This window comes from Simochromis diagramma, unplaced genomic scaffold (assembly GCF_900408965.1).
Source record: "Simochromis diagramma unplaced genomic scaffold, fSimDia1.1 OVJJ01000426.1, whole genome shotgun sequence".
Taxonomy (NCBI): Eukaryota; Metazoa; Chordata; class Actinopteri; order Cichliformes; family Cichlidae; genus Simochromis; species Simochromis diagramma.
Window position 1 is genome coordinate 1,242,436 of NW_024387170.1, and position 24,560 is coordinate 1,266,995.

General features: G+C 38.6%; 1 protein-coding gene across 1 annotated transcript in view; it reads right to left on the bottom strand.

Annotated features, from left to right (window-relative positions):
* Positions 1 to 753: 753 nt before the first annotated feature.
* nrxn3a (neurexin 3a) overlaps positions 754 to 24,560 on the bottom strand; it is a 199,261-nt gene continuing 175,454 nt past the window's right edge. Inside the window, 7 exon segments of the mRNA XM_040049114.1 lie at positions 754 to 1,244; positions 1,246 to 1,458; positions 1,460 to 1,602; positions 1,605 to 1,712; positions 13,095 to 13,173; positions 17,826 to 18,133; positions 18,832 to 18,921. Coding sequence (XP_039905048.1) covers positions 786 to 1,244; positions 1,246 to 1,458; positions 1,460 to 1,602; positions 1,605 to 1,712; positions 13,095 to 13,173; positions 17,826 to 18,133; positions 18,832 to 18,921 — 1,400 coding nt within the window. The 3' untranslated portion in view covers positions 754 to 785.

Here is a 24,560-nt window from a genome sequence, read left to right on the forward strand (position 1 = left end):
ATGATGACGTTTTGGCTTGTGCATTAAAGAGGACGTGGTCCAAGTCGAACACTGCATACTGGACTTGTGCTATACCATATGAATCAGGATGGCATGCATTTTACAATCACGTGTTTCTTACCGAGAGAACTGGCAAGCTCTCTCCACAAAGCTTCACTGTGTCAGCCAGACAATGAGAATAATTGTGTTATGAGGTATGCCCTCTCCATTAGTTTATACACAGAAATCATTTTCTTTTCTTGCTGTTCTTTTGTTGGTTTCTCATTAGCCTGGAGCAAAAATAGTTAAGACACAGCACTTATTTATAAACCATAAAAATTGGTAATATTTTGATACAAGAGTCCTTTATTTTTACAACCATTGTGTGCCTGACCCCCTCTTGTTAAGCACTATGTTGTTTACATGCTGAAAAGGTGTGATTTTATGAGCCTTTTGTAATTAACAATTTCACAAAAAATTGTTTAATGCCAAGGATCACGTAGCTCTAAAAGTCACTTAGGAGAATGATGCTGTGAAGTATTTCTCTACCAATAATGTCTCTGACCAGATAGAAGAGTAAGGTCTCTAAAGTTGCTATTTAACCTTGTCATTAAGCTTTTGCTTAATAGTAAGTGTGCTTTATGTTACAGTACATATCATCAGTTCAACTACTCAGCACAGTATAAGAATTTTCAAGTTCCATATTATACCATCATTTGTCATAGCTCCTCACGAGGAAACTGATAAGTAAAAGTTCTCTTAGTGCTCTCTTTCTTCGCTCTCTCGTGTACACGAAAGTCTCACAGTCACACATAATACTCCTTATCCTTGTTTTTCTGTCTCTTGTTGCTGCCTTTCAAGCTTTGCTGTTTGTCCTTCATGACAGCGCCATTGCTCTGCACAGCCGAGTTGGTTATGTAGTTCCTGCTCTCGTCCACCTGGTAGGAGCCTTCATCCCTGTTCCTGTACTTATACATGGCATATAGAAGGATGAGGATGCACAGGGCAGCGGCCGCCACTATTCCGATGACCATCCCGGTGGTGCTGCTAGATTCGCGGACCACTTCCGAGGGCCCTGGAACTCGCCTGACGCCTGGCTCTGTGGGAAGTGCTGTGGGTATATTACGGAACATTGGGGAGGTTATTAATGGGCCCCTCAGCTTGGTGCTGTCTACCTCAAAGGATGTGGGCAATGGAAGCAACGCTAGGTCGGGCCGGGGTTTTAGCTCGCGGTTATTCGTTTTGCCAGCTGGCTGTTTGGAGGGTTGCGGTGGAGGCAGAGGTGGTGGTGGTGCGGCTCTGGTCGGCGGTTCGTGCTATGGCGATAGTGGTAGTCCTACTGCGTCTGGAGATGGAAGGTTTGTTACGTATAAAAGTCTTGGTTGCATTTGCTTTGTAGTCACCTTGAAAGCCTGACGTGGACAAGGTCTTATCTGTTACCAAGAAGAAGGTTGAGTAAAAATCTTCATCATCAGTAGGGTGGCAGCTTAGACTTGAACGCTTTCCCAGAGCCATACCCCGATATCACCAAGCCATCATCATCACAATCATCGCTGCCTCGGTCCGACAAGCAAGGTAGCCCCGCCTCAGTGGCCTTGGACAGGGACTCTTTGGTGGTCTCAAAATGGTGAGGAGTGGGTGGTGGGTTGAGGGAGTGGGAATGAAGGGTGTACAAGGAGCTACAGAGGGGTGCACTAATGGATCCTCAAGTATTTTGACGACTAACTCATCTCCTGGGGTTAGAGACACACATGTAGACACGTTAGAGGACAACGTTTTATTAAGACAGTGCAATGCATTTGACACACCTGGACTCACAACACCTCATCTCAAATCAATGATCATGACTTGGCATATCGGTTTCTAATAAATCAGTCAAAAGTGATGCACATTTATCTTTGAATCCTGCTCTAAGTTCCAAAGGAAGTAAAAATGCATGACTTATCTATCTTTGTTTAACAAACTGAAGAACAAGTTATTTCTGCAACAAGAGCAGGTAGGTGCTGTTTGACGTATATACATGGAAGATACTGTTAATAATGTGTCCTCAAAGGTGATTTATGTCAATGGAGAGAAATGATCCACTTACTAATAGGGATGGATACCGGTATCGCACCGGTTCTGACATAAACGGTAGTAACCAGACCAAAAAGCAGCGCACATTTCGGTGCTTTATTTCGGTGCTTTTTTTCCCTGAGACGTCATACACTTTAGACTCTAGCCAATCATTTTACCTTTGCAAGCGTAGTAGGCGGGCCCAGGTACGTACGATCTTTTAGAGCAGAGCTACAGATTAAAAATGCCCAAAGCGAAGCGGGCAAAGTCTGGCTGTACTTCACAGCAAAATGCAAACTCAGCCGGCTGCAACAAGTGCTTCAAGCTGATACTGTGCAAAGGAGGTAACACCTCGAATCTGATGAAACACCTGGCAACGTATAGCGTTTTGTTAAAACCCTTGAGTGCGGGTGGGTTGCCTGTTATCGGACCCGGAGTTAGCAACATCCCCCAAGAACCCGAAGAGGAGAGTCCTGGCCCCTAGCCCTGCCAGTGTAGCAGCAGCAGCCGTTCTTCTCTGCGTGAGTAGCTTAATGTTGTTCGTGTGTAATTTACGTTGAGTAGGCTAACCACGTTATTACATTAATGCACGTAAGGTGAACTAGCAAACACCGTCATAGTTACATGCGGCTGTCTTCTTGTTTGATGGCAGGTACTCCCTTCACCCTGGCCAAAAAGGCTAAAATGACCAAAGAAAAAGTGGAAAACAGCTGAACATGAGAGGTTTTTGGACAAAGTTTGTGTTTTTTCCATTGTTTAAGCACCGATTCGAGCACCGTTTAAGCACCGGCACCGTTTCAAAAGTACCGGTTTGGCACCGGTATCGGATAAAACCTAAACAATACCCATCCCTACTTACTAACCACATTTAACAAACTCTCCGGTCCTCAGATGTAATCCATTACATTTTGTCATGCTAAATTGTGCTAAATGCAAATTACTTAAATCATATTTAGTTGAGTCATTTTATAAGATACAGTTTTTTCTTTAAGAAAGTAAGGTAAACTGATATATCAAGCCAAAATCATTTTATCGCACATGCAGTAAAAATAATTTTGATAAAACAGATGATGCCACTATATTTCCTCCTGAAAACATTGGGAAAGGCTGAAAAATCTAAATAAAAACACAGTACAATGATTTGCAAATTATTTATAGTATATTAAAATATCCACTTTGAATTTCATGCACTTCAAGATTGGAAAAGTTGTTGAACAACAACAAAAAACGAAACAAAAACACCTAATCAGGTTATCAAGTAACATATGACTGTGTATGTAAATGACTGTCTTGGGCCCACACTCATTTGAAATAAATGCAAAGTGGAAAACTGTGCTCTGGCCTGACTGTTTAACAGTTCTTTTTGGAGAGAGAGGCCATCTAGCTTGTTATCAAGCACAGCTAAAAGCCAGCATTTGTGATTGTGCAGGCATTGGCATTGGTTACTCGCACTGTAAACATGTTTACAAGGTATGGCATCAACCAGGCAATATTTATTACAGGAAGTCTTGCTTATTTCAACAAGTCAATGACCACACACCTTGCAAGTTTTGACATGGTGTACCAATTTTCAAGAGTTGATGAAGCTCGGCTACAAAGTGGGGTGAGGATCAGTGAGCAGACCTGAGGTATTTAAACTAACCTGAGGTGTTAGTATTAGAAACAGAGCAGCTGAAAGAAGAAGGAAAATGCCAGTTTAAACTGTTTGTTTGTTTGTTTTTCATTGTTGTTGTTGCAAATCATTGCATTCTGTTTGTAGTTACATTTCATACAGCATCCCAACATTTGCAGAATTGAATTTGTACAAAAATAGGACTGATAATATTTTACACTTTGTATAAAAGAGTTTGATGTACTTATCATAGTCTGTAATCTCAAGCTGGCAACAGTCGGAGTAAACATCGAAAATGTGACTGTTACACTGACATAAAAAGTCTCCATGCAGTAGAGCACCTGTATACAGTTGTTGATGCACATACCAAATTAGATGTCAACTAAAAGCAGCAAGTATGCAACTCACAAATAATCACAAACACAACATCCACAAGCACAAAATTTAAGATGATCATTTCTATAAAACATATCCAGGGTTAAGAGATGCAGTTTGCAAGATTTTAAAACCAAACCTGTCCTTAAGATCATTAGCTTCTAATAAGTGTTACTACTGTATATATATTACATACACATATTCACCACTAATCAGTTATTTCTTTGGATGAGTAGTAGTACAATACCTGCATTTTAAAAGTCATTTTAAATTTATTAACGCTTATTCTGCATGAAAGTATTCTACAACCGTGAGGATATTAACCAAAAAGGGAAATTTACACTAATGTGAACCTAATGCTTTGACTCTATCCAGACATGAGAAGTAATAAAGTATACCATTTTGTTACTGTACTTGAGTATTTATTCCTCTGAAACATTTCTGAACACTTTCCACATTTTCAAAACAGGCTTGTTACTTTTTGTTTAAGATATCTGGGGTTTTACTTCATCAAACAAACTGGTGTGAGCCTAAACCGTTAATGAAAGGCAGTCCTTTCATGTCACGTCATGTTATGTCAGTTAGACTAAGTGTAAGTGAGTGTGTGTGTGTGTGTGTGTGTGTGTGTGTGTGTGTGTGTGTGTGTGTGTGTGTGTTGCACGTTAACAAGTATAAGTGGCTTTTACGGGGCATCAAAATAACAATCCAATATGGCTTTCTGGAACAGACACTATTCACACCTGTATGATACATATAAAAGGCTGTTGTCATAGTTTAATTTACTTATATCCCTTAAGGATATATATCGAAAGGTTTCTGAGAGCAAGTGCCGGCATAACAGCTGATCGATACTGTAATGCAGAATAAGAAACAAATAAACTCTTTAAAATGACACACGTGGGAAATTTGAAAGAGCCAGTAAGCTACTAATACGGATGGAAGAAAGCAGCTAATTCCGAGTATATTAATGTAAAATGTCACCTTGCCAGTAGTCTGACACACCTAAAATGAAACATTGGGAAAAGCCTCACATTTTACAAACTGCATCTTTGAAAATCAGTGCAAGGAGAAAACGTACAGACTGGATATCGTCAACTTACATCAACAAATTGCCCACGTGAGTTAGGCATGAGGAAAAGAATTTACAAAGGAAAAGTTGGGTAAGACTGTTGGATAGCCACTGTTAAAGGTCATTTTTATCCATTGTAGATTGTGTTCTATCTTAAAACGTGACGGTACAGGGAGGCAACAACACATACAACCACACCACATAACATAAAAAATAAACACCATAATACTGTTTTTTATCTTTTGTTTTTTCCTGGTAAATAAGTTGTTTTGTACAAAAAAATCTGTGTATCTTTTTTTCATTGCAAGAGACTTCAGTGACACCTAAAATCTATTCATGTTATAGTTTTTGCTTAATTTGACATATGTTCTTTAGAATGGATGGATGACTTTATATTGTAAAATCTCTAAAGACAAGGGAAAGGGTGAAGAGGGATTGGGACCTACGAACATATTACATAGGAAATGAGGATGATGAGGGTGACAGTGTAAGTCAGTTGCCATGTCCATGTAAAGGCAGTACGAAGCGGTCGGGCGGCATTAGAGCTTTGGGCTGTAAGGAAGGGATGGGGATATACAAACAATGAGCAATATACATGCCCATCTACAGAAAAGAACAGAAAAACTCTAACACTGACATGTCTCACAAACCCTAAACTGCAACTTCTTAGCCATGCAATTCATTCGTTTGTTTGTTTGTTTGTTTCATTACAGTCAAAATATTCTTTCTTTCTTTTTTTTCCTCTTTTTTGTGAAAAAAGATTGTAAAAAATCTGAAAAATGGAAGAAATGTGACAAGTGGATGTGGAACTGCTTCACCTACTAATTTGTGAGTTTCTGAATAGGTTCAAACAAGTCGGACTTTTTTGCCATCTTTTGAATATTGCTTTCATTGTGACTTAGGAGAGCTTAGTGCTGAAAGTAAAACACACAAGCTAGTCGCTGTGAAGGAGTTCCAAAGCCCAAAAAGTTAAATTATATGGAAATTGTTCACAAAATAGTAATTTATGTATTATCTGATTTCAAAAAGAAAAACCATAAAAGAATAGAAAACAGACTTGTAAAGCCAAAAACATATTCAAAACCAATTGGATAAACTACCAAAAATATGACCAGTTAAAAACTATCAAATGAAAAATGTTAAGATGGAAGAACGAAGCCATTTAAAATTTTGCACACACTACAACCAGATGCACACAATAGAAAACAGACACTGCTGAGAAAGGTGCTCGACTGGACGACGGGCTCCTCTCTCGTGTGTTTCTTGATGACAAATCTATTTGTAATGTTAGTTTTTAAACATGAACCGGCCGTGCAGTCTGGGTGTACATCGGAGAGAGATGGTACTGGCTGAAAATGGGTTGTTATTAGAACTCTCCTTTGGTTTCGTTTTAGTTGTACTGCAGGATGTTGATGCATGCTTAAAGTAAGTTGCATTTAGGGAAAGTAGAAAAGAAACGACACAGCAAACTGGGCGCAGGTAGGACTGACCGATGTTAGAAGAACAGGAGACAGACGCTGTGTCCCAATCTCATAACCAGTGAAGTTTAAACAGGAGTTTACACTGAAAAGAAACGTGTGCTGCAAGGTTGCACACAGCCAAGCTGCAACTTTGGAAAGCCATTAGCAGTTCCCCGATGTCTGTTCATTCAACGTCCAATGTATCCAGGACGCAAACTCACATGACGAGTTTGTCACTTTAAACAATCCCAATAGCCCCACCCCTCCAATCACCAAAGAAAATAGTTGTATAGAGTATGCAATTGGGACACAGCTCACGTTGAACTAACAGCAGTGTGTGAGAAACAGAAACAAGTAACATAAAACATACATTAATAATGTTTTATTAAATGTGGAATGCATTTCATTAGAATTTAAAAGACAAGTATAAAGCTGATATCCATTAGACTGTGCATGTTGCAAAGGTGTTCTCCAGAGGGGGGAGTTTGGGATAAATTGCTGCCAAGCCAAAACGTATCTTATTAGATCAAACAAGGATCTTAAAGTAGCAACCTGGACAACTTTGGTCCATGCTGGGTCAGCACTCCAAATGTTCTCGTGAGAAAACAGGTGAATTCCTCAGTCTAGTCTAGGAATTCTGCCTCGAGTGGAGGACTTCAAATATGTCTTGGTTAGCTTCATGAGGGGGGGGATGAGTATAAAGGAAGAAAGAGCATCTGTGCTTATGTGGACACTGTAGCAGACAGCTGTGCAGAGAGAGCCAGGCTTTTGCACGGTTTTTGATTTAGAACAGATTCATGTTACACTCGCACCTATGTCCACCAGCTGTGACTGAAAGAATGCAACTGTGGGCACATGTGGCAGAAAAGGATTTCTTCCAAAGGGAATCTGGCCTTTTATAGAAGCGCGAGAAGCATGTTGAAAGGTGTGGTCATTCAAGCAAACACAGCTCCTTTTCATTAAAGCAAGAGCCGGTTGACGTGGTCCAGGCATCTGACTAGCATGCTTCCTACTCCTTGTTGAGCTGTTTCATTCATTTTCTATTGAGACGATAGGGTGGTGAGATTATGTCTGACAGCTGGCTTGGGCCAAGAATGTAAGGTCTGGGAATCTCTGATTAGACTGGTGCCTCTGTGACCCAGACCTGATGAGGATGGTAAATCAATATATGAACAAAACACTATGCATAACTTGTCTTCTTCCATCACGACTTTTTGCTGCACTCACTGTGAGTTTAAACTGTAGAGCATAATGAAAGTTGACTTGTTGTTCCTAGAGTATTTAAAAGTAGAATGGGAGGCAGAGCCTTCAGTTTTCAGGCCCCTCTTCTGTGGAACCAGCTTCCAGTTTGGATCCAGGAGACAGACACTTCACTGTTAGGGTTAGTCACTCTTTCTTATTCACTGTGGGTTTATACAAGACTTTATTCATTTGTTATTATTAATCTCTGGCTCTCTTCCACAGGATGTGTTTTTTCCCGTCTTCCTCCCCTCACCCAAAATCAGTTGGGGCAGATGGCCCCGCCCCTCTGTGAGCCTGGTTCTGCCGGAGGTTTCTTCCTGTTAAAAGGGAGATTCTCCTTCCTGTGGCCAGGAGCTCGTTCTTAGCGGAGGTCAACTGTGTTCTCTTTTCTATGAAAAGTCAGCTCATGTTTCCCTGCTTTAATGTTTTCAAGATGAAGACGCAGCGGTAGGAACTCTTTGGTTTACATTAGCGTCAGCAGTAACTTATTTGCTTCTTTCTAGTTGTGTTGCTTTTGAGATTGTACTGCCGCAAATATAAAAGCAATCGTTTCATCAGTGAGCTTAAGGTTTAGTTACAGTTGTGTTTCTTCTAGAGACTTGAAACAAAAATCCTAGAAACTGTTACTTTAAACCTTAATAAAGCATAAAACTGTAAATGTTACTATTGAGAATAGTAACATTTACAGTTTTATGACTGCAATCTTGGTTTAAAACTTTATTTATTTAATGAACGAAACCAATGTAAAAACCACTTGTTTTAATTGGGATATAGTTTTTGTAGTGTCAGAATGTTTGTTGTCCTGTATCAATATAACTACAGTGAAACAGAAAGTACAATATGTTTCCGTTTTAAGGTTTGATAAATCAAGACATTAATCTCGTAGGTCTGTTCTGAATTATCCCCATATATCATCACACGGCCCTCAGTAGATTCTAAAATTATTTAAAGTCAGATGCACAACAAAACGTGACATATTATACTGTGCTATTATTTATCAAAAACTAAGCAAAGTGCAGAAGCAGTGTGTGAAAAAAGTACACCCAGTGATTCAATACACCTTCAGTAACAACTTCCTGTGCAGCTTTATCAGTCTCTCATATTGTGATGGAGGAATTTTGGCCCATTGAAGTTTTTGAACATTAGTTTATACATAAATAGTGTGTGAATGTGAGAGTGAATAAATACTGCAATTGTGAAGCGCTTTGAGGGCCCCGAAAAGCGCTTTATAAATGCAATCCATTATTATTATTATTATTATTATAAATCTCTTAAGATCTTGGCACAGCCTGTCAGTGAGGAGTTGTGGCGTTACGCTGGGCCGATTCGAGACCTTTGTTCCCATCTTCTGTTGAAGGAATACTTCATTTTCACACGCTGCTTCTGCATTTTAGCTCACTTTGCACAAAATAAACAATGATATAGTGTAATATGTCATCTGATGACATTTATGTCTTTCACTTCTACATATCTTCTACATATCGTTTTACGTTCAGAAACATCCTATTGTCATTGAATAATTGCAGCATTTAAACATATATATATTGTAACTTATTCTACAATTCTCATAAATATAAATGATTATCATTTGATGATACAAAAAATAAGGATATCAGCTTTAAACCTGTAGTGTCATCTGATATATGAGTCAGTATTATAACTACATGTTTTTCCATGTAGGTCAAAATTGAATTCGACATGAATTCCATAAGATGGCAAATCTCTGATTAGCCTGAACTAAATAAACAATGTCAGAGGTTGTAGGAAGTAAAAAAAAATAATAAAAAAAATATTATCATGAGTCACGCTTCAGAAAATGGTCAACACCTTTCTGTGTGTGATTTGTATTTGAGTGCACATCCAGCATATAGTCTCTAAACCCCTCCCTTATATAATAATTTACTTTAAAATGAACCCTTTAAAAAAGTAAATTATCATTATTATTGTTAAATTTATGGCTTAGCTTTTATCTGTTACTTTCATTTTTATCACACTGGTTGATTATGGGTGAAATCCATTGCATAGGTTGCTAAAACCTATGTGGAGCCACAGGATAAGAAAGTAAAGTCACTAGAATAGCAGTTATCTGAAGACCATGAGAATTTCCCAAAGATCCTACATTATACTGCAACAACTACCCTAAGGAAAGATATTTTTCTGTTCATAGGCCAAAGACAACTTCATCCTGGTAATAACTGACAAACCTTTGTGATAATCAAATTAAAGAGAAGAAGGAGCCAAATATGAAGAACTGGACATTGACTTCCAAAAGCAAGTTTGATGCAGCCAAGATCCCCCGGATAATCAAAACATTAGAAGAAAATGAAATGCTTAAATCGATAAATACTGTCTCCAAAGGTAAAACCCGAGACTTGCTGGGATGTACGGTATTAAAGTACAACCTATTTTTGAGCCAAACTTTCCTAAATGTGCTGTATGTACAAAAACACTATTTAACATTTTATTTAATATTATTAAATAATACTTAAGAGTCAAAGAGATTTTATTCTGTATAGTTCAGTAAAAACTAGAGAAGAATAAGGAACCCTATGACAAATGTAAATGTTGCATCTTTAGCCGAACCCTGCAATCACAAACTAATATTATATGATCCAAGTTATTTTTTCTCTACCCTGTTTGATAAAACAATTATTGTTGCAACATTTTTGGCATTTTTCATAAGAACAACTGGACAATTAACTGAAAATGCTTCTCAGATTTGATCTAGTTAGACATGTTGAGTCAGAAGTTTATGTTCGTCTCTAACGCAGTCTCATCAGTGAGTGATGCTAGCATCTTACAGGATTTAAATGAAGGATTAGCAGAATATTTGTTACTGGTTGTTGGCCTTTTTCATGGAAAAAATGTAACCTGCTTATTTGCACACTGAAGGTTTTTAATAGTTTGCAGTAAAACCATTTAAGAAGCCCTTTTAGTTGCCATCTTATGAAATTAACTGAAAGAAAAAAAGGAAAACGGAAAATTTACAACAGAGAACAGAATCACTTGATAAATTCTCTAAACAAACCAGACAGACAACAGCCACACGAAGAAAAGAAAAGGAAAGAAAAAGAAGAAAAACACCGCGTTGAGTGAGAAAGATGACCATTGATGATGATGCAACCACAAAAAATGGCTTCCAACGTAAACAGAAATGCAAACAAAACAACCAAGTTTGTGTAATTGCAGGCGCATGGTATCAGTCAAAACACATGCAAGAAACGATCTTCCTGAAGTCAATGATTTTTAGAGTTTATCATACCATGATAACAATGATCGCTTAAGAAAAGAAAATGAAGAAAGCAGAATTTGTGGCAAAAAGTCCTTTTTTGCCATCAGCACCAAAACATGTTCAAATGCAAAGCAGCTTTAGAAAGGAAGTCAAAGCAGGACGGCAGACTGGTTCTGCCGTCAGTCTCGTGTGGAACTCGGTATGTTCAGGATTAAAACGTTGATGGCAAGAAAAGTTTCTTTTTTCTGCCTGTGTAGCTGCTTTGAAACAATAAGGTGATGTGTGTGTGTTTTCTTTTTTCTTTTTTTTTTAACAGCTGGAAACAGTTGTCACCCACCAAAACGTCATGCCACACATGATGAGGCCAAAATACAAAAATGCATTTTTAGACAACTGGCGAAAAGGCGGGAATGAAGTCTTGGCAACAAAACTTTAAAAAATGCAAAACAACCAGAAAAAAGCATCGACTTAGAAAAAGGAGCAAAAGAAAAGTAAAATCAAAGCATGCAGCTGTCAACGTCAACGTGATGTCCGGGTTAGAATGATGTGAATTTCTGTGTAAACATATGATTGGATGACTGAGGCCCTGTCTTTGTCTTTCTTCACAAATCCCCATGGATCTCACCCTGGACCTGACCGTTTTAAACCCATTTAACAACAATATTTCACATACTCTGAAAAAATTTGGGAATGACCTTCAGTGAGGGCATATGTTGTGATGAACATCATCTTTCCGGATTAGGAATAACACTATATCCATTTCCCTAAAGGGAACTTAAGAAACGGCGTAAATGTTTCTTTATCACACTATCACCTCCAACATTTGTGATTTGATAGATATCTCGACTGTTTTGGAATTCGAATATTTTAACATGCAGTTCACACCCATAGCTCCACTTTGGTGGCATTACGTTTACTATCTGGGTGAAAATCAACCTTCGCATCAACGATTGTGCTGTAAATGAGACACAGAACCTCCACCTATTTACATCCACCAGATGACCTGTTTGGGTGTTAAAGGTAGAGTCAGGTTTAGTGTTACAATAAATCTTATCACAGAAACACTTTACTTGAAAAGCAACGTCTTTTCCATTTCTGAAAATACTTTTTGGTGTGTGGCTAAGATGTAGCTTACCCCAACTCCTGAGTGACCTGGTGGATGTTCCTGTGATCATATTAAAGCTAACAACTTTCAACTTTTTATCTACCTAAGAAATACGTGTCTATGCTTTTGTGCCATAGCAAAAATATATCTGTTAACTGTCCACTACAAAAACTGAAATATGGAAATTCCCAAACTCTTTCAATTTGAGTGTTAAGTTATCGCAACATTTTATTTATTTATTCATTTATTTTAAATATTTAGGTACAAAAAAGACAGAATAACAAGTACACCTAAAAGCAAAAGTGTAACCCAAAAAAAGAAAAACCTGTACACAGAAATTCAATGATATCTGTTCTCTAGCACATGTACCAATGCAAGCCTCTAAATCTGGGAAAGCACAAATAGAAACCAAAATTAAAATACATTGATGTAAACTAGACAACACTTTAGCTGAACACAAAATTTAAAACCAAAAACTGTTCAAATGTACTGTTTGAAACTTAAAATCAATAGAGCAATGAATGGCAGAAGCAATGGACTCAAACATGATGTTATAAGTTCAGCATCAGTACAGAGAACATGGTTCACCATCATACAAACTCGGCATACTGGTGATGACATGGACTAACCCTCATTTTCCCCTTAGCAGACAACAATTGAATGTACATTGGTGACCATGTTGACTACTTTGTATAACCCCATGTGCAAGTGTAGCTCATGACCTTGATAAATTACCACTGTGCTAAATTAAGATTCTGAATGTACAAATACATTTGAATACCCAGTTTTCTTACATTAAGTATTGCTGAGGAATTGGGCTTAGCTTACTGTTACCACCTTGGCCATTTATTAAGATACACTTTGACTGACCATGGGGGCGTGATGCTTTAAGGATACCTCGATCCTCTATTGCAGATGAGTGACAGCACAAAGAAAGCAAGCAAATGCAAACTAACCTAGCCCACCTGTACGGCTAGTTTCACACTCCTCCTCATCTTCATCATCACTCGAACACTCGGCAGATGACCCAATGTCCTCTTGGTGCTTCAGGGCCAGAATGTTGGTCATCAGAGACACAATATCCATAGCAAATATACCAAAACAGCAAAGAGCCACCAGAAGACACAAAGTAGCGCATAAAGAGAGGAGAAGAATATTTAAGACAAGTTAGAAAGTGAATGCCAATCACAGGAGCACAACAACGAGCAAAAGATCTTAAGTCAAGGTTCATCGTTTTTCAGAGCTTTCAGTTTGTTATAGTTTTTTCCATGGCTCAGCTGTTATTTACACTACTTTGTTGGTGGCATTCTAATTAAGATGGTCTTTGGTGTCGAACGCAAATACCCTCTTTCATACTTCTCCAAACATCTACTGTCTCCCAAATTTATTTGGACTTTTGATGACTTTAGGGTCTGCCCTGTCTATTGAATGCTTTGGAGTTATGCTAAGTCTACACTGGATGCAAAGTCCTCTGCTATTAGGTCAGGCAAAGTTGCTAAATGTTATTTACTTTCTGTAGGCTCTGGGTGTTATATACCTCACATATACACAGAATGACCTCAGCTGGTGGTTCCACACTTGAACCTTTCTTCTGTTGCCTGCTTGCCGGGTAATATAACTTCAGAACTGGTTCAGTGCTAGGACCAATTCTGTTTACATTATACATGCTTCCCTTAGGCAGCTTCATTAGAAGACATAGCATACATTTTCACTGCTATGCAGATGACACCCAGCTCTATCTGTCCATGAAGCCAGATAACACACACCAATGAGTTAAACTGCAGGAATGTCTTAAAGACATAAAGACCTGGATGGCCGCTAACTTTCTGCTTCTTAATTCAGATAAAACTGAGATTATTGTACTCGGCCCTGAAAAGCTTAGAAATATGGTATCTAACCAGATTCTTCCTCTGGATGGCATTACCTTGGCCTCCAGTAACACTGTGAGGAACCTTGGAGTCATTTTTGACCAGGACATGTCCTTCAACGCACATATTAAACAAATATGTAAGACTGCGTTCTTCCATTTGCGCAACATCTCTAAAATTAGAAATATCCTGTCTCAGAGTGACGCTGAAAAACTAGTTCATGCATTTATTACTTCCAGGCTGGACGACTGTAATTCATTATTATCAGGAAGTCCTAAAAACTCCCTGAAAAGCCTTCAGTTAATCCAAAATGCTGCAGCAAGAGTCCTGACAGGGACTAGAAAGAGAGAGCAGATTTCTCCTGTTTTGGCTTCCTGTTAAATCCAGAATTGAATTCAAAATCCTGCTCCTCACATACAAGGTCTTAAATAATCAGGCCCCATCTTATCTTAATGACCTTGTAGTACCATATCACCCTATTAGAGCACTTCGCTCTGCAGGCCTACTTGTTGTTCCTAGAGTATTTAAAGTAGAATGGGAGGGAGAGCCTTCAGTTTTCAGGCCCCTCTTCTGTGGAACCAGCTTCCAGTTTGGATTCAGGAGACAGACACTATCTCTACTTTCAAGATTAGGCTTCAAACTTTCCTTTTTGCTAAAGCATATAGTTAGGGCTGGACCAGGTGACCCTGAATCCTCCCTTAGTTATGCTGCAATAGACGTAGGCTGCCGGGGATTCCCATGATGCATTGAGTTTTTCCTTTCCAGTCACCTTTCTCACTCACTATGTGTTAACAGACCTCTCTGCATTGAATCATATCTGTTATTAACCTCTGTCTCTCTTCCACAGCATGTCTTTATCCTGTCTTCCTTCTCTCACCCCAACTGGTTGCAGCAGATGGCCCCGCCCCTCCCTGAGCCTGGTTCTGCCGGAGGTTTCTTCCTGTTAAAATGGAGTTTTTCCTTCCCACTGTCGCCAAAGTGCTGCTCAAAGGGGGTCATATGATTGTTGGGTTTTTCTCTGTATCTATGAAGCTCCTTGAGGCGACTCTTGTTGTGATTTGGCGCTATATAAATAAAATTGAATTGAATTGAATTGAATAGATGTTGTAATGTACAGATGATCTGAGTTCAACTGAAAGGCTCTGCAATAGAACCTTGAGTTAAGTTTTTTTTTTTTTTTTTTTTTTTTTTTACTAATAAACAAAACTCATATAAACATTTGAAAAATAGTAGTTCTACCAATATTATCTAAGGGTTCCTAACATTAAATACATTCAGATGGTTTTACATTTAACATCAAAGAGCAGCTATTCCATTTGCATCAGCTGACATAAACCCAAGCATGGCAGTAAGAGCAACAAGCAAAGAGTAGTTCGGCTGTTATCCTTGCCCCAGTTTCTTTTTAATCTTTTACACCTAAATTTGGCACAAAAGACTCTGGAATCTACCAAACCATGCCAAGCTGTGAATGCCCACGTCTTTAATGTTGTGTAACGTTAAACAGATACTTTTAACATAGGTTAACTGACAGATGAGCTCATTGCATTAATGCAGTTTTTACTTTTATTTCTATAGTACTAAATCATCACAAGTCATCTTCACAGCAGTTGCTCTGAATCATATTAAATCATTAATTCTTTTTCATCAGAAGAAAAATCCTTTAAAAATATTCAATATTTAAAAATATTTCATATTCTAAAATCTGTCAAGATACTCCAGTCGGTCTTTCCCTTCTCTCCCTAAAACGGGAACAGCAGATACACAAGCGAGATAATCTGATACTACAACACAGCAATGAGACATTCACTTTCAGCTGCTACTACTTTTGTATTAGGTTCAGATAACGTGTAAAACCTTTGAAATTGTATCCAGACTATAAACTGCACATAAAGCATGAATATAGATTCGAGTCTGTAAAGTAAAGCCAGTGGAAATGCAATAAACCTACATTCTTTTTAATGACCAGTAGGCGCTGACTCTTCTGGTTTCAAAAACATTAATAGTTGTATGATATCTATGGGAGGTAGGCTTTTGACTTTTTTGCTCTGTGGCCTCAGTTAATATTTTCCTTATGCACTCCAATTTTTCTTCTTCCAGCTGCACCTTTTAGTGGTTGCCACAGTGGATCATGTGTTCACCTGCCTGTTTCATAGTTATATTGAATCTACCTATTTAAAAATTATGGTCATTATTGGAGTTAGACACGACTACACTGCTATAGTCGCTAGCCAATAAGCATTTGATTTTTTTAATAAGCATAAATAGAAGCAGCTTGCAAAGAGTTGGCTGGCGGTAGGTGGCAGACTGCTGCCTACATTCTCTTCTAACTGCTAACTTTAGCCACCATTTGCATCCCTTTTGGCCTCATAGATCCATGCTTGCATAAACCAACGGATTATACCAATACATTTGGAGTCAAACCCATATTACAGCAACTGCTGCAGGACTGCAAAGGTAAGTAAAACCTTTTTTATTCCTTAAGTTATATTTAGCACCATGTCACTTGTAGTTATTAATCTATGTTACATACTGTCAACTTAACGGAGTAGCTAACAGCAAGTTAGTGGCTAATGTTAGCTTAGCTAATACTACTTAGAGTAGTTCTAAAAACTAAGGTTGCATAAAAGTGATGCTGTCATGAAATAAGCTGATCATTAATATTGTAAATATGGACAGACAACTAGATGTGGTTAGTTATACTTTCAAATAAGACATAGTCACCAAAAAATAAAGCACTCCAGTTTTCAACAGTTTAGGGTGGAGGTTTAGTGTACTCAGAATATAGCTATCCACCCCCAGCTAGATCTATGGATGGCAGTGCAGGGCGGTGGTGTTGCGCCCCCCCCCACCCTGAATTGTACAAGCAGGGGAAGATGGATGGCATCTTATTTTTGTATACTGGACATTTTAAAAATGTGCTCCACTTTCTTTCCTTCTTTCCTGAAATAGATTGACCGTATTATGTGTTGTCATCCATATGAAAGAGCGTTATCTAAACTCCAATACGAATCTAATGTGTTATTCTTTTAAACTGAATTATTTGCATTTTGCACAAGTGTTTCCAGTTCATTACATATTTCCTGATGCTTGTTTTAATTTATGATCATGACCATGGTATTAAATTCCTGCTTGTTACACAAAAGCTTCCACAGGTGTTTCCTGGTAGTCATTACGATTCTTTAAGTGTGCTTTAAAAGGTTATTACATAGTTATTAATATATTATTAAATGGAAACAGGCAATTATGCATTTTGCAGCGCTGTTTCCTGCTTATTACACAGAAACTAATAGCAATATTTCCAGGTAATAATCACACTTCTTTAAGTTAGCCTTAATGGGTTATTCATATGTAATTTATTGGAAACAGGTAATTTGCATTTTGCAGCTGTTTCGTGCATATTACACAGAAACGACCATGGGTAATTGAGTGTTAATAACCACATAATTGCATTCTTGTTTCTTCCCTGATACCTTACTATTACCACTTTATTACCGAGCTGTATTTCCACATTATTACCCTCAGTTTTTGGGCTCTTATCATCTAATTACATAAATTTGCATGTAATATTACTCAGTGTGAACACTGTTGCTACCAGACTAATATTACTTGGATACTAAGTGGTTATTACTTTGGCAATTGCATGGTAAAAACTTAGAAATTACCACATTATTACGTTCTTGTTTCCGCTTTGTTACCCTACTATTACCACTTTATTACCGAGCCGTAATAGAAAGTGCAACCAAATGTTAATGCATCAAATCATGAAGGTTGAAGAACAACAAATATGACTCTTGCTTCCTGTATGTATAGTCATAAGAACATACATACCTGTACAGTTGAGGAAGATCTGTGTTTCCGTGTGGTTGTAGTGGACATCATGGTAGTAGTCTCAATGAAGGACGTTGTCATCTCTGGAGACATGGCTGTGGTCCTGGCTGAACCTGCCACACTAGGTACATCGCCTACCAGCCTTACACTGCCATTAATCTTGATGTTTGGGTTGCCTTCAGCTGCCATGTTCAACACCTTTAGGCCATTGTAATAAAGGCCCGAGAGCTGACCTTGAAAGGGCCGGCCACGATCACTACCACCAATTGCCACTGTTGCTTGTGTGTTGAAAATTGTTAACTGCCGCCCTAGAGAAGACATCCAGAGTAAGATATTGTCAACAAAGAAAGGACCTTTGAATAAAACAAAAATGCAAACACCCAGGTGCAGTGCCACTAAAACCCAATACTAAGCAAACTGCAACAGTGCGCACAGTAGCCAACCTCAAACATTACACTACACATAGTTAGCTGTTGATTCCACCTTACAATGACAAAAGTAATTAATTTATCTTGACAGTGTGAAGGACAATACATAATGTATTCCTCTATTAAAAGTGAATGATACTATATGTACTAAACTGAAACACAGATTTCTCACACAGTGGCATAAAACTGCATGATGAATTTTACCAACAAAACATAGAAAGAACCATTAACAGCACATCATTTGATGAAAATAAATGAGTAAGGAATGAATCAGATGTGATGTGAGCTGCATAAGTGCAGCGGTTGTAGGGAGATGACATCTCCTCTGTGGACGAAGTTTGTGTACACACTCGCTAAATTAAAAACACAACCTTCACAGTTATTGCTGCTCTGTTTCTATAACTTTCAGTGACATTGCTTTTGTACAAATTTATTCACTTATCTAGTTCTTTGGTGAGTTCTCATTTTTAAGCGGTGTGTGGGTTCACATTCATGTTCAGAGGTTTTCATGCTATTCTAGAGGTTACAGTTAACTTTACATTAGCACAATCAGATACATCAGGTTGATTTGAAATTACCTTTCTCTTGTAGCCATTCTTCTACTGGTCTGGCAAATTTAAAAGGAATTTTCTTATTGGCCATCTGATAGCGTTCAATGTCGCTGTTCCCTTTAAAGTTTAAAAACACATGTATTAAACACAGATCGATGACCGGAGTCACATCATGAAGGAAATATCAATTTCTAGCTACATTTACAAAATAAATCTGAATTTAGCAGAAACATTCATTTTGGTTGAAACGGTTGTTGGTTAGAGGATGCACAGGGCTCAACATCTTTGGCTCTTTGGCTGTTACCAAACATTTTGTATAGAATCCTGACTTTTTTCTTCTTCACATTGTGTAGAGCAGTGTCTCCGACTCCAGTCCTTGAGAACTGCTGCCCTGCAGCTTTTAGATGCATCCTTGTTCCAACACACCTGAATCAAATGATTGGCTTGTTATCAGGCCGTTGCCCAACTTGATGGGATGCTAAAGAGGTCATCTAAATATACCTGTTGAAGCAAAAATGTGTGTGTCTGGTATATATCCAAAGAACTGTGACTTTAGCACCAGACAGCTAAAATTAATTGACTTTGGCCTCCTGCAAGCTAGGCGCTTAATATCTTTGTATTGGAAGAAAGTGGATGTACTCTCAAGTCATATGTGGGTGAAGGAGATGGCATCATGTATTGTATTGGAACGACTTACTTATATTGTCAGAGGAAAGGGAGTAGATTTTGAAGAAATATGGTTACCTTTAACTGAGTTTCTGAGACATTATGAAGGGAATTAATTTAGAAAGTTATACTTGGTGCTGAGTTTTGGGTTTCTTTGTGTGTGTGTGTGTTTTTTTGGGGGGGGGGGTTTGGTTTTTTTTTTTGTTTTCTTTGTTATCTGTTTCTTTGTTTTTGTTGTTTTTATTTTTCGTTCGCGTCTTGCTTTGTTTGTTTTACCCACGCTGTGCATCGGTTTTGTTTTATTTTATTATTTATTTATTTTTATTATTATTATTGTTGTTTCTTTTAATTTATATTTGTTTATTTTGGGGACTATGTTCTTTAATATAAATCTCATGTTAACTGTACTATTATTCTTTGGTTGTTCTGTAATATAAAAGTCAATAAACATAATGTTTAAAAAAAAAAAAAGAAAAAAAAAAGAGGTCATCCAACCATTTGATCCAGCTGCGTTGGAGTAGGGATGCATCTAAAAGCTGCAGGACAGTAGCTCTTGAGGACTGGAGTTGGAGACTCCTGGTGTAGCGTATGCACTGATGTCACATTTAATGCAAGATTAGTTTTCTTATTATGGAAATCATCACAAACACTTTAAAAACTTGCCTAATCCTATGTGTTCCGAATACCAAATTATATTCTAATGAAACTGTACAATCCCTCCTACCAGTCAGGTTTGCCTACCTGGTAGGTAATTTCTTAGGGGTAACTTTTTCATGCAATGGAATTCATTCATTATTACTCTTTTTGTTACTGGATGTATCTTCACATACCTTAAAAAAAATAAGATCTTTCAAGACTCGCTAGATTTCTTTTAACAGCCTGTGACGTGAAGAACTCAGGTAAAAATTTCCTACAAAGGATGTAATAGTCAGGCTTGCTCCAGAGCAACATGCCTTACTCCTTTTACACATACAGTGGGGCAAAAAAGTATTTAGTCAGCCACCGATTGTGCAAGTTCCCCCACTTAAAATGATGACAGAGGTCAGTAATTTGCACCAGAGGTACACTTCAACTGTGAGAGACAGAATGTGAAAAAAAAAATCCATGAATCCACATGGTAGGATTTGTAAAGAATTTATTCGTAAATCAGGGTGGAAAATAAGTATTTGGTCAATAACAAAAATACAACTCAATACTTTGTAACATAACCTTTGTTGGCAATAACAGAGGTCAAACGTTTACTATAGGTCTTTACCAGGTTTGCACACACAGTAGCTGGTATTTTGGCCCATTCCTTCATGCAGATCTTCTCGAGAGCAGTGATGTTTTGGGGCTGTCGCCGAGCAACACGGACTTTCAACTCCCGCCACAGATTTTCTATGGGGTTGAGGTCTGGAGACTGGCTAGGCCACTCCAGGACTTTCAAATGCTTCTTACGGAGCCACTCCTTTGTTGCCCGGGCGGTGTGTTTTGGATCATTGTCATGTTGGAAGACCCAGCCTCGTTTCATCTTCAAAGTTCTCACTGATGGAAGGAGGTTTTGGCTCAAAATCTCACGATACATGGCCCCATTCATTCTGTCCTTAACACGGATCAGTCGTCCTGTCTCCTTGGCAGAAAAACAGCCCCATAGCATGATGTTTCCACCCCCATGCTTCACAGTAGGTATGGTGTTCTTGGGATGCAACTCAGTATTCTTCTTCCTCCAAACACGACGAGTTGAGTTTATACCAAAAAGTTCTACTTTGGTTTCATCTGACCACATGACATTCTCCCAATCCTCTGCTGTATCATCCATGTGCTCTCTGGCAAACTTCAGACGGGCCTGGACATGCACTGGCTTCAGCAGCGGAACACGTCTGGCACTGCGGGATTTGATTCCCTGCCGTTGTAGTGTGTTACTGATGGTGACCTTTGTTACTTTGGTCCCAGCTCTCTGCAGGTACATTCACCAGGTCCCCCCGTGTGGTTCTGGGATCTTTGCTCACCGTTCTCATGATCATTTTGACCCCACGGGATGAGATCTTGCGTGGAGCCCCAGATCGAGGGAGATTATCAGTGGTCTTGTATGTCTTCCATTTTCTGATGATTGCTCCCACAGTTGATTTTTTCACACCAAGCTGCTTGCCTATTGTAGATTCACTCTTCCCAGTCTGGTGCAGGTCTACAATACTTTTCCTGGTGTCCTTCGAAAGCTCTTTGGTCTTGGCCATGGCGGAGTTTGGAGTCTGACTGGTTGAGGCTGTGGACAGGTGTCTTTTATACAGATGATGAGTTCAAACAGGTGCCATTCATACAGGTAACGAGTGGGGGACAGAAAAGCTTCTTACAGAAGACGTTACAGGTCTGTGAGAGCCAGAGATTTTCCTTGTTTGAGGTGACCAAATACTTATTTTCCACCCTAATTTACAAATAAATTCTTTACAAATCCTACCATGTGGATTCATGGATTTTTTTTTCACATTCTGTCTCTCACAGTTGAAGTGTACCTCTGGTGCAAATTACTGACCTCTGTCATCATTTTAAGTGGGGGAACTTGCACAATCGGTGGCTGACTAAATACTTTTTTGCCCCACTGTACAACATCAACAGTAAGTAACACTACCAAACATTACATTAGAAATTGATAATAATCAACCAATCACTAAAATTCAACAAATGGTCATCTGTAGACATAAAAGACTAAATGGGGAAAAACTGGTTATTTTGCAAGTCAAAATGTTGTTAAGCAAGCAAGTTGAGATGAACCTGATAGCTGTTATGTAATAGCTAGCCATTTAGTTACACAGCATGTACAGTATCTGTTTGCTCTGTTGTCATGACTGATACTCAGATATACAGTAAAGTGGGATTTTATGAAAGTCTCAACACTATTTAGGCCCATGCAAACTCAGGCACATTTAAGATTACAACAAGCTGTGTGGAAATGTGAACAAGACTTAGTGCTGCTGCCCTTTCTTTTCCACTGCTTCTTGCAGGTGACAGCAAGCAGTGTCTCATCTTAAACAATCAAGAGTCAGTGTTCAGAAAGCCAGTGAGCCTGATGGCATACCTGGCAGATTGCTAACAGATTATGTTTATCTTGACTGACATTTTCAGGCTTTGACTCAGTCAAGTGTACGATCCAAGGTTAAAAAGGCTACATTTATTGAATGACCATAGACTAGTTGGACTGATTTCTGTGCTTTGAAAAACTACGTCACTGTGTCATCATTGAAAACGAGTTCCCTTAGGTTATGCAGAGCTCATTCAAAGTTCTTAAAATGATCACGCTCTTCTCTGACAATATTAGCTTGCCCCAAATCTTCATTAAATATACAGCACATATGATGTTTACACAGAGAAATCCTCAAACTGCCTTCCCACTTCAGTAGCTGATGTGCATGTTTGTGTTTATTCCAACTTTCTCCACATGTATTTGTTGCTGTGATACCAGAAGACTTTTTAAAATAAAATGTTTCGATCTTTTCATCACTTTCTATACATTTTCACTAGGATTTGTAAACGTTTTCCTCTTGTACAGGTATAAATAGTCCTGTTATCTAAAAGTAACCCAGCACCCAAAGCACAAAAGGGTGCCATATTACAATTGTGAAGTTGGATCTTTCTGAAAAAATAAACTTACCGGTAACAGACTTTTGGAAATTATCTTTAATAATATTGTTTCTATTTTTTCACCTTCACCCGTCTGTTACAAATCTTCAACATCTCAGTTTGACTTGACTCAATTTTAACCCCTAAATTGTATGATTCATCAAATGCACACTCTCTGTGGCTAGACCAAGCTTATTTAACTGATATGAACAGTGCTTTCATTCAGTCATGCTAAAATTAAATTTTAGTGACAATCAAAATGATTAGATATATCTTCACCGTATAAGGTAACATATTTTTCAATGTAGCCAATACCAAAGAGGATGAGCCCGAGTAAAATGAAAGTTTTTCAAAAGACTTCTGGGCTGTCATTAATGTAAAACAACAAAGTAAAACAGCATAAACCACAAAAAAGGGCCGATCCAAACATAATGTGTAGTTCACTGGGCAGTAGAGGTGCAGCGGATCACGGTTGATCCGTAATCCGAACCGATCCCACTCCACGGTTCGGTGCGCGCGGTCAGTCTGTCAAGCGATAGTTATGGTCAGCGCTAGCGGTCCAAGTGGAGGAGCAGAGGAGTTTTCGGTGTTTAAGCAGCCGTTTGCTGCCCAGTCCGACCGGGCTAAAGCTAAAGCTATTACAGAAGCTACTGGGGTGTTTAGCTGCAGACGTTGTGCAAAACAAGGGGTTTAAACTATGATGAACATGCTTGAGCCACGCTATGATATCCCGTTCGCGTCCACTTTAGTGGCAAGATCGTTCCAGGTGTATGAGCAGGAAAAGATTTAAGTTATGGCTGAACTGTCCCAGGCATCTTCTGTTGCCCTAACTGCTACAAATGGGCGGAGCTCCAGGGCAACGGAAAGCTACGTGACCGTGACCATGACCGCTCGTTATATCACAGCGGAGTGCGATGTAATGAGCGGTGTGTATTATTGTAGGGCCTACCTTACAATATAAAGCGCCTTGAGGCGACTGTTGTTGTGATTTGACGCTTTATAAATTGAATTGAATTGAGAGGTAGATACAAAGCCCTGTACTGCCCTATTATATTTTTTTAATAATTGTATGGAATGAGTCTTGAGTTGAATGTTTTTAACAGGCAAAAAAACCTTCAATAAGTAAATAAGTAAATGTTACATTTTTGTCTTTTTTCTTTTTTTGCTGATCCGAAAAGTGATCCGATCCGAACCGTGAGATTTTTGATCCGTTGCACCACGACTGGGCAGCATGTGTAATTATGGACATCATATTTTAAAACTACACAGGATTATGTAAATGACGGTTTAAAATGAGGACTCTTAACGAGAGATTTGCAGTATGTCATATCTATCTTGTTCATTTACAAACAAGCTATCATTCTCAAAAGTGAAGGGTGAATTGGCCACTGTGGGGTGGGAATTAGATTCTGGAGGAGGACATCAAATCATGGGTCTTATCCATGATCGGGGGAAGAACAATGTGGATCACGGACAGATGGATGGGTACAGCTTCT